Genomic DNA, 14962 nt, shown 5'->3' with positions numbered 1-14962 from the left:
AGGCATATACACTGGGTGATAATGTATCAGAGAAATCACCCTGATCTTCCCATCAGTCTCCCTCCCTCTTTGTTTTCTATTTCCAGCAGAGTTGTCATCATCCTCATCTTTGAGGAGGGGGAATGTTGGGGGAGGGGAAGCACAGCAAAACAATGCTTCCTTTGGTTCCCAGGGGGGTGAGGTCATCCTCAAAGGCAGCAGTTTTTCAGCTTGGTGGAAGATGACAGAGATTGGATTGATCCATGCCACATGCTAGGCTGAAACAGTGAGCAAGACATATACAGTACACTGGACTGCAACAGTGGCTTATTATGACCCGATGAACCAGAGGCTATATAAGCAAACAGCCTGGGCAGAAACCAAGCGAGGCCTTTGCGTAAAAGCTTTTGGTCCTTGCACATGGCAGATGATGGCCATTGACCATCAAGTGAAGCCAAACTGGCCAAAACCCCATTGCATTTGCTCCTTTTTCTGTAATCACTTGTCCCGATCTCCTCAAAGGCTTCCCTTGCAGCTTCAGGAAGACGCCGAGGGTTGCAGCACAGCCCTTAGTCCTGCAAGGTCCCAGTTGTGAGGAACAAGCAAAATAAGCAGTGGCGCAGTTCAATTAATTTGGGACCATAGATTTTGAATGGTCTTGTGTGGGACCAAGGTGGGTTGTGGGAGAGTCTTTAGGTTGTCAGGCAGGAACAGTCCTGGTTGAAGAGGGGAGAAGAAGTGCTTCTAAGTAAATAAAGGTAAAGGTAAAGGGACCCCTGACCATTAGGTCCAGTCGTGACCGACTCTGGGGTTGCGCGCTCATCTCGCATTATTGGCTGAGGGAGCCGGCGTATAGCTTCCAGGTCATGTGGCCAGCATGACAAAGCCGCTTCTGGCCAACCAGAGCAGCACACGGAAACGCCGTTTACCTTCCCGCTGTAGCGGTTCCTATTTATCTACTTGCCTTTTGACGTGCTTTCAAACTGCTAGGTTGGCAGGAGCTGGGACCGAGCAACGGGAGCTCACCCCGTCACAGGGATTCGAACCGCTGACCTTCTGATCAGCAAGCCCTAGGCTCAGTGGTTTAACCACAGCGCCATCTAAGTAAATGCATAATTTCAAAATGTGGTCATCTATCGCTCCTATCTTTGAGGACCCCATTCATTATCAGTTCTTTGTCCCTTTCCCCCTACAACACAACTGAGAACAAACCATTGGCATCTTCCTAATCTAGATTCAGTTTGATAAACCATACATTAGTACTTTCCACTCTACAGTCAGTGAGTGAGTGAGTGTGTTGAGGTTAGAAAGTTTCATAGCTCAGTGGCAGAGCATCTGCCCTCATGCAGAAGATCCCCGGCTCAACCCCCAGCATCTCTAGGCAGGGCAAGAAGAGACCCCTGCCTGAGAACCTGGAAAGCTGCTGCCAGACAGTGCAGATAATAGTGTCGTACCTTGGGAGTTGAACGGAATCTGTTCCAGAAGTCCGTTCAACTTCCAAAACGTTCGGAAACCAAAGTGTGGCTTCTGATTGGCTGCAGGAAGCTCCTGCAGCCAACCGGAAGCCCCGTTGGACATTTGGCTTCCAAAAATAGTTCACAGACCGGAACACTCACTTCCGGGTTTGCGGCGTTAGGGAGCCAAAACGTTCGAGAACTAAGCTGTTCGAAAACCAAGGTATGACTTTACTGGCAAACAGACTTGGTACACTCCGACCGGTGAATCTTTGCTGACGAAGAATTGTCGAAACAGGGCCTTGTCCTGATTTTTTACTGGAATTTATTTTTAGTTGCCTACTATACTGGGATTGATTCCTACTTGAACTCTTCATCACACAAATAAAACCTTGTGAAGATATATTTGAAATCCATTTTTCTTCTGGCCCAAGTTCTTGCAATTTACTGTTTATTTCTGGACTTTACCAAGAACTCCAATTTCTACTGACTCAGCGCAAGGCAGCTTCCTATGTTATAGGGATATTTAAGTAATTGGTTTCCCCATGACACCTATGATTTGATAAATGGGGGGAGGGAAAGCACAGCAAAGTTTCAAGAGTGCCATAGTTGGGTATATAACCCAATAACATTACTGTCTGCACTTCACTTCCCTCTGATCTCAGAGTTTGCAGTCACCTAATAGCAGCCACTGTTAGGAGTCTTCTGGTGAAGAATACAGCTTTTATGAAACTATGGTTTGTCACCCTGAGCCTCCCCAAGACTATCGGACATAAATGACTATGGTGAACAGAGAATTAAGATCTTTTCCAAAGCCTTTTCAGTATTGGTACCCAAATTCCTTCCTATATATATATATATATATTGTTCTCTTCTGACAAATGGCATGGAGCAGCTTAAGGTGTGAAGAGCTATAACCAATTTTCTGTCTGCTAGCACAAGAGCCCTAGCATCAGGGGGTGACAAGGCTTAAAGGCGGCCCACTAAAGGAATCCAACTCAGCTTTTGCACTACTGGAAATTTGCAGCAGCTGATTCTTGTTCCACACTATTTTGATGATGTCCCTGCTTTTTCCCTTGCATAACAACATTCCATCATAGCAACAACTATACCAACAGGCGACTTTAACATAGTACCACACTGGATACAACACACAGTGATAGTTGGCCCAGTGGGAGGGCTAACTTCAGCTACTTTTCTTTCCACAGATTGAGGAGGAGGGCCCAACAAGCAAAGGGAACAGTGTCCTCCTGTGTTCTGCGAACAGGGTATAAGATAGGCATGACCTCCTGAATAATGATCCCCTGTAGTGTTACTCCACTGCTCACTTGAATGCTGTTGCTTTAAAATACAGTGGTACCTCTACTTACAAATTTAATGCGTTCCGAACGCACATTCATAAGCCGAAAAAAATTGTAAGTCGAATCCCATAGGAAGGCATTGTGAGAAAAAATTTGTAAGTCGAAGCAACCCTATCTAAAAATTCGTAAGTAGAAAAAATCCTATCTAAACCGCATCCAAGATGGCGGACGGAGCTCCATTCGTAAGTACAAACATTCGTAAGTAGAGGTACCACTGTATAGAGCCAATTTTGGAAACTAGACAGTGCCAGCGACTGTATCTCACTGGAGGCCCCCCCCATGTTTTGTTGAAGTACTTTTAAACAGGAACTTCTGATGCACAAGTTAAAACAGGCAAACTTTCCCCTGGCACAGCGGTAGTAATAAGAACCTGCTAAGCCAGCGTTTCCCAATCTTGGGTCGCTAGCTGTTGTTGGACTACAATTTCCATCATTCTTGACCACTGGTCCTGTTCTCTATGGGTGATGCGAGTTGTAGTCCAAAAGCTGCAGTTAAGTCCTGGAATATGCAGCCATGTGAAGTAGAATTTATGGCTTTCCAAAGGAAGACAGGTAACATTTTGTGGCGTCACTGTGTTGTCACGTAAGCGAGTGACTCATGAACAAGTCCTCAGTTACATAGTGCCTGAAAATGTCACCAATTAGGGTAAGAAATGGTTTCCGCCAGCTTTCATCCCTTCCCAACCCTCTTTTGTTTAGCTGATCAATGAGTGAGAGGTTCTAAAGTCATAGGGCAAGAGGCACTGCCTGTCTTCTTCAAGATAACTATTTCTTCTTGCATGTCCAGCCACAAATTGAAAACCAATCTGCAGCAAACAGAATTAATTGCTTTTCTTTATAAACACACACACTCTCGTCTTCTTCATATGTCTGGGTGGTTCTGTATTCAGTTCCAGGCAGCAAGCCTCTTGTCTCAGAAGCACTTTTGATGTAGACAGTTTTGATTTCCTTTTGCTCATCAGACCTTTGCTCCTGCTAAAACCTGCTGCTTTTTCCTTTGTAATATTTCTGTCCGCTTTTAAACCACTGGTTTGGCTCACATATAGTCTCATTATTGCATCTTCTGTTCAACCCTGATATATTCCACCCCCTGCCCCCAGGAAGTCGCCTTCTGTGAGGACAGAGGAGAGCAGAAAAAAGTGGAAGGCTGGTTACAGATTTTGGGAGGTATTTCGTGTGAGGCTCTCCAAGGAAGTAACTTTCACAAACAATGACACACACCTCTAGAGTGATGACAGATGACCAAGCAGCAATGCCTCCTCTTTGGGGTTGGAATCAATCTGGACTGCTGCTCAGAGGACAGGTGAGCAAGTGGGCATCTTGGGTCCAGAATACCTGTGACCTCTTATATCTCTGAGGTCTTCAGGGGAGTCACTGTTTTGTGGTTCCTCATAGCGCCGATGAATGACTCATACGTACCAGGAGCCATGCTTTTAGAAATGTAGGCTCCATTTTATGGAACTCCCCCCCCCCCAGCTGAAGTCAAGCAGCTTCCCACTCTGTTGTTATTTCCAGGCATTTAATCGGAATTCATTTTAAACCATCTTTTCCCCTTTTCCAAGTACTACATCCCTTGCACACAATTTGGATGCAGTACAAGCAATTCCCAATTTAGGCGGGGGTTGCGTTCCAAGGCACCACACGTTTTGGTGAAATTGCGTATATCTGAAAAGATTCCATCAACAGTATCTCCGAAAATTTTTACACGTCACTTGGGAAGACAGGTGAACTAATGCCAGTGTCGAAGCAATGATTCTTCAACATCAACTTCGTTGGACTGGTCATGTTGTGTGGATGCCTGATTATTATATTCCAAAGCAACTACAGTAGTACCTCTACTTACGAATTTAATGCGTTCCGAACGCACATTCGTAAGTAGAAAAAAATTGTAAGTTGAATCCCATAGGAAAGCATTGGGAGAAAAAATTCGTAAGTGGAAGCAACCCTATCTAAAAATTCGTAGGTAGAAAAAAATCCTATCTAAACCGCATCCAAGATGGCGGACGGAGTTCTGTTCGTAAGTAGAAACATTCGTAAGTAGAGTTATTCGTAAGTAGAGGTACCACTTACGAGGCCCGCCTGTAACACAGAACTGACGCAAGTCTCCTGCGCGAGTGGCGAAACCCGGAAGTAACCCATTCCGGTACTTCTGGGTTGCCGCGGGACGCAACACGAAATCACATAACCTGAAGCGGATGCAACATGAGGTATGACTGTATTCCGAACTTACAAATGGAAAGAGTAATGCTGGTGGTCAACAAAAGAGGTTTAAAGACTCTCTCAAGACAAATCTTAAAAAATCTAGTATAGACACCGAGAACTGGGAAACACTGGCCTGCGTGTGCTCCACCTGGAGAACAGCCTTTACCAAAGGTGTCATGGGCTTTGAAGATGCTTGAACTCAGGACAAAAGGGAGAAACGTGCTAAGAGGAAGGCATGTTTGGGCAAACTCACCGTGATAAACTCCCGCCCGGAAACCTATGACCCCACTGTGGAAGGACGTGTGGATCCAGAATTGGCCTCCACAGTCCCTCACGGTCTCACTGTTAAAACTGTGTTCATGGAAGACAATCTTACTCGGCTACGAGTGATCACTAAAGAAGAAGATAGCTTTTAAGTAAACAGCAGTAGCAACAAGCTTGGACCAAATGCAGTGGACTTTGCTGGTGTACTAGGCTCCTCACACCAGCCGCCCAGGCGGCCAGCTGTTGACACGTCTCTGCTTTAAACAAACACACACACACACACACACACACACAGCATATAAACTGAAGGCTCTATGTTCATCTTTTCAAGCAAGGCTGAACTCCTTATAGAGCTGCAAACCATTTCCTCAAAAGAAATCAAGGCTCCAGTAAGAATCTTAGAAAATATAGGTGACTCATTTCCTGGCAAGCCAAACAAAAGAGTTTTGGCAGGGTCCCGGAAAAACTGAACGGGAAAGCAGGAAGCAAAAGAAAATTTAATTCTTTAATGGAAAAAAACCCGTATCACAGACAATTTTGTGTCAAGGGGACTTGATGTTTTCTTTCTTCATAAACAAGGTGGTACTGCGATTAAAGAAGTTATTTTCTCAAGCAAGAGGTCCTCACTTCTTGCCAGGGGGTGTCAGTTGATCAGTCCAAGCAGTAGAAGTAAATACTCCAATGTGTCTGGCCAGGGTGCTGGTATTATGATGGTCTGTCGGTGGATGGAATTTGGGGCCTGTCTTTTAGCAGCAATCCCTGTCGCTTAGTCTGCAAAGATCATTTAAATATTCTAGGCAGGCTCCCAGGGAGGGTGTGGTCTGTACATTGGAAGTGGAGAAGTAGAGTAGAACTGGCCATTTTATTTGGGCCACTTTCGCCAAGAAGTGGTTTCACTGCTTTTGGATACCAGCCCAGGTAGCACATAACAGTAACCCATCATTAGCAACTTCTGGTGCCCAAAAACCAGTTCACTCCTTTTGCTGCAGCCTGCCAGTCTGGGGGAGAAACGAACCACAAAGCTTGATTCAGTATTATGTTAGAATCAGCACTCATAGTTTGTTTCTCTCGGAGGGGACAAGGCAGAACAGAGAGGAAGTGACTAAGCACCACACTGCTTGTTCAGAGTAAGCCATGGTTTATTACTGACTATGGTTTACTGTTACAAGGCCAATGAGTAAAAACAAATGTAATCAATGACAGTCTAGCTAGCGTCTTTCTTTTATTACAACTTTCTGCTGACCGCGAGCCCTTTTGATTGATTTCCTGCAATCCAGGCAGCTAGAAAAGTTGCACATATTTGTGCCGGTGGTCTTTTCTTTACCTATAAATATAATTATATGAAAATAGAAATACATATATACATAAGCAAATGGCATTTGGCATTCACTCAGCCAATGCTTCTAAGCAATCTGGGGCTCCAGACACACCTTAACCCTGCCCATATTTAGTAGAAAGGGCAGAATGCGCATTGCACAGAAATGCACACGGTGACTGCTGGGCAGTCGTTTTTGTTAATGAGGATAGTAGGTTTAGGAGGGGTTAGCTTCAAGCCGAAAGAAGGGCTCAAACTGCTCCTTGCTGACCGTTTCCTCTCCAAATGGCATCTTCTAGCTGATTCTCCTCCTAAGGGTCACCCCTAAGGGTCAAAAGCACTTGGAGGGGATTTGCAAATGATAAAAAGGATGGGCAAAGAAAGGAGTAAGCAAACCCTCCAGTCTGGTCCCTGTGCTTCTTAAAGCGGGAGGTCATTTTTCTAATTGTGTCCTAGCTGGGCTGCAACCTCTTCATGCTGCACATCAAAAATGAGGGGGGGGGCAGTGGAGCTTCAATTTGTGCCTGCAAGCAGAAGATCTGAACTGAACTGATGCAGATCCCTCCGTCAAACCTGGTAGCTCGGGCACTGTATTCCTAAGAGAGAGGACACTGGGCAGCTGCAGCTCTGTTATGATCCCAGAGCCCATAGAGAGAAGAGGCGGGTGCTTCTAAGCAGCAGCAAGGTTGCTCTCATACAGTGCAGTAGGAGGTGTGAAATGGAGGGAGGGTGCTCAGGCGGTGTTTACAAATTAAAACTGGGAAGGCGTAAAGCGTTATGTGTCTCCTGCAACAAGGGTACAGCTCTAATGCTCTCGCCGCCTCCTCTGAAATCTGGCAATTACCCATTTAAGCCGGGAATAGAACCTCTCTCATTCATCTGTTTTTAGCATCCTCTCGTGTTCTGCTGATAAATCTGCTGAGCAACAACGCATTAAGAGTCCTCCTTGAATTAGGGAGCCCAGCAGCTCACTGAAAAAGCAAAGCGGTTCTTCCTGAGAAGGGCGAGAGAAAGAGAGAGAAAGGCCAAAGAAATTTGACTTAAATCATGTTAGGAAAAATGACTTGAAGTGGCTGGGTTTGGGTTTCTTTGCCCGCTGCAGGAGAGATGTAGAACTTGGGCTTTCTCTGTCCAAGAGTCCAGGCTTGGTTACGGCTGGGTTTTTGGTCCCTACCAGGAGCTGAAGTCCCCAAAGCCTGCGCTCTTCTTGTCTTTCTTTGCAGCTGTGCTGGTGGACGGCCCATCATCTTCAGCCACTCGCTTCCTGTAATGGAAACCACACCGGTCAGGGTTCAGGCTGTGAGCCTAACCCTACCCACCTGGGGAAATGAACCCCAATGAGTGCAACCAGACTTCCTTCTGAGTACATGCAGCTAGGATGGAGGGCAGCCCTTTTTATTTACATCTTCTGCCCCACCCATCAATCCAAAGATCAGCAACCCTCCCTCCTCTTGGTCCCCCACAACCATCTTGTGAAGCAGGTTAGGCTGAAAAAGGGCGACTGGTCACTCGGTACTGTTCTGTTCCTGAATAGGGGGTGTGAATCTGGGCCTCCCCAATGAAACCATGGTGTGGGTGTGGCTTTCCTATGAACACATAAAGCTTCTGTATAGTAAGACGACTTGTTCACCCAGTCTCTGTTCAGGTTTCTCTTAATTGGTTCTCTGGGAAACAATCAGACTCTTGCTTCTCAAACTAATAACTCTGGGAGTCAATTAAGACTGGGCAGAAAGCCAAGTTCTGCCAGAGACATAGCAACTACTCTCTCATTGGTTGAAGGTCAGCACTGAGCTCTGTTATTAAGGAATGCTAGCACATTTGTTCTGTGTGGTGGTGTAGGTGAGAGTTAGAAGGAGACGTGTTGTATCAGATGGTTGTGAGAGAGAGAGAGTAAGGATTTATTTTGCTTTGCTTTGTATATAGAAACTCTGTTTTTCTTTTATTTAATAAATCCTGTATATAGTTATTCTGCGTCCAGACGTCTAGTCATTGAAACCTCTGGAAGTTTCCGTGTTGTGCAGCGATACTCTGCTACGTTTGGGCTAAAGCCGCTAGAGCTACGCCTGACACTTTATCAAAATTCTAAGAGTCTCGTCCTGTCCAGTGGAGCTTTTGAACACTTGCGAGTCCTCCAGACGTTTTGGACTACAACTCCCATGAGCCACAGCAGTTGTGCTGTGTGGCTGATGGGAGTTGAAGTCAAAAACATCTGGAGGGCACCAAGTTGGCAAATGCTGGTCTACTCCGACCAGCAGCACACTCTCTGGAGTCTCCCACAAAAAGTCCGCCTGAGATTCATTTTTTAGCGAGATGCTGGGGATTGAACCTGCCACCTTCAACACGGAAAGCTTGGGCTCTAACCCTGAGCTATGTCTTGGTCCCCATCGCTATCTGCTCAGCAGCAGAGTGCTGAGCTCTTCTCTTGCTCAAAAACACGAAGAACCTGAGGTATTGTTTGCCTTTTAAAAATTATTTATTTCGTAAGATTTATATCCTGCTTTTCGACTAATAGTAACAATAATTTTTTTTATTATTTGTACCCATCTGATTGGGTTGCTCCAGCCACTCTGGGAGGCTTCCAACAAATATATAAGCATCCAATCTTAAAAACTTCTTGATACAGGGCAGCCTTCAGTTGCCTTCTACAAGTTGTACAGTCATTCATCGCCTTGACATCTGACGGGAGGGCATTCCACAGGGACGTGACTCCTGCGAAGGCCCTCTGCCTGGTTCCCTGCAACTTTAATTCTTGCAGTGAGGGAACCACCAGAAGGCTCTCAGAGCTGGACCTCAGTGTTGGCTAGAAAGCCTGGGTGGGTGTTGGCCTTGAGCTGGCCGAGACCCCCCCACCTCAAGGAACACCAGCTGGGCTTGCAAAGCTGATGCTGCTCTTGTCTCACGCTCCGTCCTGCTCGTACTGCCTTTGCTCAGGGACCAAGCAGTGCTAGGTTACCCAATGGGCAGACTGAGTAGGTGCTCAGGGCAACAGCGAAGCAGGAACACACACACAAATTGAGAAGTTTCTGAAAGGATTTAGTATTGATCTTATTTTTTGAAAGCACCCGTGTGGATATAATGGGGAAAATCAGAACTTTGTTAGACTACCTTACACTCCATTGCACCACCTTTCCCCATTTTTTTCTTGTTCTCTTTTTATCATTATGTATCCCCACAGAAACCAAACCAAAAAAGAAACCAGGGGGCCATCCTACCAACGTAGATTTAAAGACCGCGAGGAAATCGGTACAGCACAAGACTCTTAATCTCAGGGTCATGGGTTCGAGCCCCACCACACTGGGCAAAATATCCCTGCATTGCAGGGGGTTGGACTAGATGACCCTCAGGGTCCCTTCCAACTCTACAAACTATTCTATGAAATCAGATCTCACCATGGGGTTGCGTATAACACAAATGCCTATGCATTTCGGCACACGCGTCTCGTGTCATTTCAAAAAAGTAAAATGTTGTCTTTCTGTTTCTTGTTGGGTACATTTTGAATAACAAATGGGGTATCGCAATCTTTTCAGTGCTTAGGAACTCTTGATCTGTGTGCAACGCTGGCTTTCCGAGGAAAGGCAGCTGCTAAAGCCTGCAGCTACCACCACTACCCACCCACCCCTGCTACTTCTGACTCCTCCTGAGGCTGCCACGATCGCCTGCTCACACTCACAGTCTAACGACTAAGTGCCCAGTTGGGGGGGGGGGGCAGGCCATGGACTCTGAATGATCCTAGCATTGAGCTACACCCTCCCCTTTTTAAAAAACGGAACTTAAGGCTGGAAGACAGGAGTGAAAGAGAAGCACGCCAGAGGAGCCAGACTCCCTGCTAACAGGCATCAATTACTTTCCCTCCGCATCTTCATGGCAAACCAAGACTGGAGGAGAAAAAGCAATTTTAAACTCAATGGGCTCCTGGCATGGCTTCGTATCAGAGGCAAGAAGCAACATCGGTCAAGGAAACGTCACACCTTCGCCTCAGGCTGTTTGTCTTCAGCTGGTGGGCCCTGGTCTAATCTAAAGTGGATCACACCAGGGTAACTGCCATCAATTCTCTCTCGTCCACTCGCTCAAGTTTTTCCCTCTCTCATTCGCTCGCTTTTCAATTTGTTAAGGGAAGGAGAAAGAGGCAAGAGAAATTTTGGTGAAAATGGGCTCTCCTCTGCAAACCTCCCCAAGCGTTCCAGGCATTTTAATACTTTATAGTGATTTACTGGGATGAGCCCTTGATCCAACACTGTCATGAGGGAGAGGGGAGACTGGGAGCCCCCCCCCCTTCAGCTCCACTCAGCTGCCATTCGCCTCCTTCCATCCAGACATGGGCACCTGCAGCGTTAGAGGAACCATAAATCCTAGATTCCCAGCTTTCCTTCTTTTAAAAGTATGTTTCTAGCATTAGTAAAGCTTGCGATACGAGACGGGCAGTGTTCTTATTTTGTGTGTTTGAGAGAGAAAATAACCTGCTGGTGTCAGGGACCGTGTGGAGGAGGGCGGCACTGAGGAGGAACGGTGGGGGCCACCCCTGACCCCTCACCCTGACCAGGATCCTGAATCTTCCCAGGAGCAGTGGGACAGTATAGATTTGGAGCAGTGTTTTGCAGTGGGACATAGTTCAGTGAACAGCTAGGAGAAGAACTGGGGGAGAGAAAGTTAACAGATTCACTTTCACTGGAAAGCGTCCATCTGCTCAGCCCAAGGTCAAGGAGAGCAGATAAGGTGGCAACTCAAAAAGCACAGTGGTTCTGAGATCAGGGTGCAAGATGCAGAAGTGACGGGGTGACTAGGGGGGAAGTGGGTGGAACCCTTCCTTGGGAGCACCTTCATGCTAGGAATGGATTCTTTGTTCTCTCGCTGTGGTCGTTAAACTTTCTAACTGGCAAGAGATTCCTTTCGCTTTGTTCTGCTTATCTACTGCCAAAGGGGTGGGGGAGGAAGCCAAGTCCCTGAAGCCTGACAGCTACTCACTTTCAGTGTTTTACTCAAACACTACTGATATAATAATAATAATAACAACAACAACAACAACAACTTTTGTCCCCACCCGCTGCCTTCTGAAAACATTCCCATCTCCAACACCTTCAGCTTTTGAAGGTTGCACATGACACCCACCCTGATATCCTGGAGAGTGTGCTGCCAGTCAGAGTTGACAATAAAGGTAAAGGAAAAGGGACCCCTGATTGTTAGGTCCAGTCGCAGACGACTCTGGGGTTGCGTGCTCATCTTGCTTTACTGGCCGAGGGAGCCGGCGTTTGTCCGCAGACAGCTTCTGGGTCATGTGGCCAGCAGGACAAAGCCGCTTCTGGCGAACCAGAGTAGTGCATGGAAACGCCGTTTACCTTCCCGCCGGAAGTACCTATTTATCTACTTGCACTTTGATGTGCTTTTGAACTTCTAGGTTGGCAGGAGTTGGGACCGAACAACGGGAGCTCACTCTGTCGTGGGGATTCGAACCGCCAACCTTCTGATCAACAAGCCCTAGGCTCTGTGGTTTAGACCACAGCGCCATCCACGTCCCTCAGAGTTGACAATACTGGGGGCCAAAAGGCAAACAGTCTGATCTTGCCTATGTAACAAAGACGTGGAGCAATTTCACTTCTTCTCAAGTTCAGTCGCACAACTCACGCTGCGGCTATGTTGATGTACTTCCCGACACCCTCCCGGTACGTCTTTGGAATCTGCTGCTCCTTCTTTGGGACGACGACTTTGGTCTTCTCCTTGGCTGCCTCCTCCTCTTGCTGAGCCTTCTCTCTCTCTTTGGCGACCTTTGAAGAAGAAGAGGAGACACAAGAGCAGGTAAGGTCCCGAAAGGCACGACATCAAACAGACCGGAGGGCCATTTATCTAGATATCGAGAGCCAGCAAGGCGAAGCGATGAGTGTCCTAGACCAGCGTTTCTCAACCGCTGTTCCGCGGCACACTAGTGTGCCGCGAGACGCTGGCTGGTGTGCGGCGACGTGCGGCGACGAGAAGGGCGATTTGCATTGTCACGTGCTTGGCGGCCGCCAATAAACAACACTGACCCACCGGAAAGCAATATTTCTCCTCCTCTTTCCCAAAGCTCAGTGCAAACGACTGGAGGGTGGTTTTAGACAAACTTAAAGAAGCTGGCTGGATGAGCTCAACCTGAAACTTGCTGAGCAAAGGATTGTGCTGGCAGAGAAATCAGCGGCTTGTGAAGCCTTATTACAGGAGATTGCAACCAACACAGCAATTGGCAAGTGTTTCTTACAGTCATAATTATATAGTCAATATAGGGCGGCACAGAGTTAATTTTTTAAACTTTTTAAATGGTGGTGTGCCTCGTGATTTTTTTCATGGAACAAGTGTGCCTTGGCCCAAAAAAGGTTGAGAAACACTGTCCTAGACTAGGACTTGAGAGAACAGGGTTCAAATCCTCCCACTCGGCCATGAAGCTCACTTGAGTGGCCTTTGGCCGGTCACTGCCTCTCATCTTGACCTCCTTCACAGGGTTTGCTGTGGGGGATTAAATGAGGAGCGGGAGAACCACACCTTGAGCTCCTCGCAGAAGAAGGTGGGATATAAATGCAGAAAATCAACAACTAAAATAGTCAAAAGATGGGACCGCCCACACTTTTTATGAGGATAAAATGGAACAGAGGGGGCAGAACTATGTACAACACCTTGAGCTCATTGGGGGGGGGGAGGTAAGAGAGAAAGGTAATCAGAAAGAAGCAAGTAAACTGTAAAACAATCTTGCCTAAAGGGCATGTCATGCCCAAAGGTTGTAAATAAATAAAATCCGATTAAGTCAGGTTTTCTTGAAATTCAAAAGCGCGGACACAATCAAACACACGCACACAGAACTAAGGGCTGCCTAGGGAGGTATTAAATTAATTTCCTGCTTGAGTGGCTCTCTGTGCTAGCCTGCTTATGTCCCAAGTTTCCACCATCACCTGAGCATCTGCTTCTTCATATGGATCAACGAAAACAGTCGCCGACATGATTTTTATTTCTTCCTGGGGACAAAAGGAGACAAGCGGGTGGGTTTAGGTATATGGTGCGCTCCACGGATCAGTGCCACTGCTCCTGAACTTAAAGCGTGCTCAAGCGCAGGAGTGGCAGAGGACGACGAGGCCACAAAGTTCAGGCAAGTAACCTGTTGCTGCAGGTGATGCTACCTTGGGACGATCCGTTTTGGGATCACTTTCCACGTTCTCCATTGCTGTCAGCGTCTCGAAGCCACCGACCACTCTGTAAAAGAAAAAAAGACAATATGAGTGGAGGGATAAAACAAAGTGGGGAGAAAGAGGGGGGTGGAATGCATCGTCCCAAAAGCATTTGCGACATTTCGGTCACCTTTGTAAAGCTATCACCTTAACGCGGACCTTGTGATTGTTTGGTTGCGGGCCGGCACGACTACTTTCGCTTTTCCGTTTTCCATTATTTTAGATTTTCATGATGTTGCATGTATTTTAGTTGCTATCTGGAAGAGGATTTGAACACTGGGAAAGCAACACAAAGGCGCTCTAAATTAAATTGATAAAAAATAACCCCAGGCAAGCAGCAACTACTGCAAACTCTGGCCACCCAGTGGAAGGAAATAATCCTGCTCAAGTTTCTGTTTGAATGATACATGGTTCAGTCCTTTGCCAGGCAGGATGAAAACACAAATATCAGTCAATAGGGTCCTAATCTCTTCTTGACCAGGCAAGGGAGAAGACTTAGGGGCGTTTCCACCAAGCTGTTTCACAAATGGTTTCTATGTGCTCCCAGCAACAGCTCCTTTTTATGACGACGCTTCAGGCTGACAGCAACAGAAGAAGCCTTTACACAACGCTGAAGACACAAAGCTCATACAACATGGGTGCTCTACATTTTTAATTGCCCTCGATTTAAGTCCTGAAGCATTCTCTCACAAATCAACTCAAGCTTTCTTATTGGGGATCTTTATTTTAATTGGGCTTTAATAATCCCAAAACATCCAGAATATCACATGCTGGCCGCCTCCAAAAAAGGAGGGGGGAAGGGAGGGGGAACCCTTTTTAGGACCCAAATCAAGCACCCCCCCCCAAAAAAAACCCCACTGTTCAGAAACACATGGTTGAGTGTGGACTAGAAGCCTGGTCTCCCGGGACCTGGTATGACACTCAAACCACTCCACCACATGGTCTTAATATTCAATGATATTAAAGGTAAAGGTAAAGGGGCCCCTGACCATTAGGTCCAGTCGTGTCCGACTCTGGGGTTGCAGCGCTCATCTCGCTCTATAGGCCGAGGGAGCTGGCGTTTGTCTGCAGACAGCTTCCGGGTCATGTGGCCAGCATGACAAAGCTGCTTCTGGCGAACCAGAGCAGCGCACGGAAACGGCGTTTACCTTCCCGCCGGAGCGATCCCTATTTATCTACTTGCACTTTGATGTGCTTTCGAACT

At 46.8% G+C, this 14962-nt stretch overlaps 1 protein-coding gene across 1 annotated transcript in view; it reads right to left on the bottom strand.

Moving 5' to 3' along the window:
- Positions 1-5738: 5738 nt before the first annotated feature.
- Positions 5739-14962, bottom strand: part of PPIL2 (peptidylprolyl isomerase like 2) — a 63856-nt gene continuing 54632 nt past the window's right edge. Inside the window, exons 17-20 of the mRNA XM_035097876.2 lie at positions 13711-13783; positions 13486-13548; positions 12194-12333; positions 5739-7838 (exon numbers count right to left, since the gene is read on the bottom strand). Of these exons, the coding sequence (XP_034953767.1) occupies positions 7745-7838; positions 12194-12333; positions 13486-13548; positions 13711-13783 (370 nt within the window). The 3' untranslated portion in view covers positions 5739-7744. The remainder of the gene's footprint in view (positions 7839-12193; positions 12334-13485; positions 13549-13710; positions 13784-14962) is intronic.

The sequence above is a fragment of the Zootoca vivipara genome, chromosome 17 (assembly GCF_963506605.1).
Source record: "Zootoca vivipara chromosome 17, rZooViv1.1, whole genome shotgun sequence".
NCBI lineage: Eukaryota > Metazoa > Chordata > Lepidosauria > Squamata > Lacertidae > Zootoca > Zootoca vivipara.
This window is presented reverse-complemented; position numbering and strand designations above follow the sequence as displayed.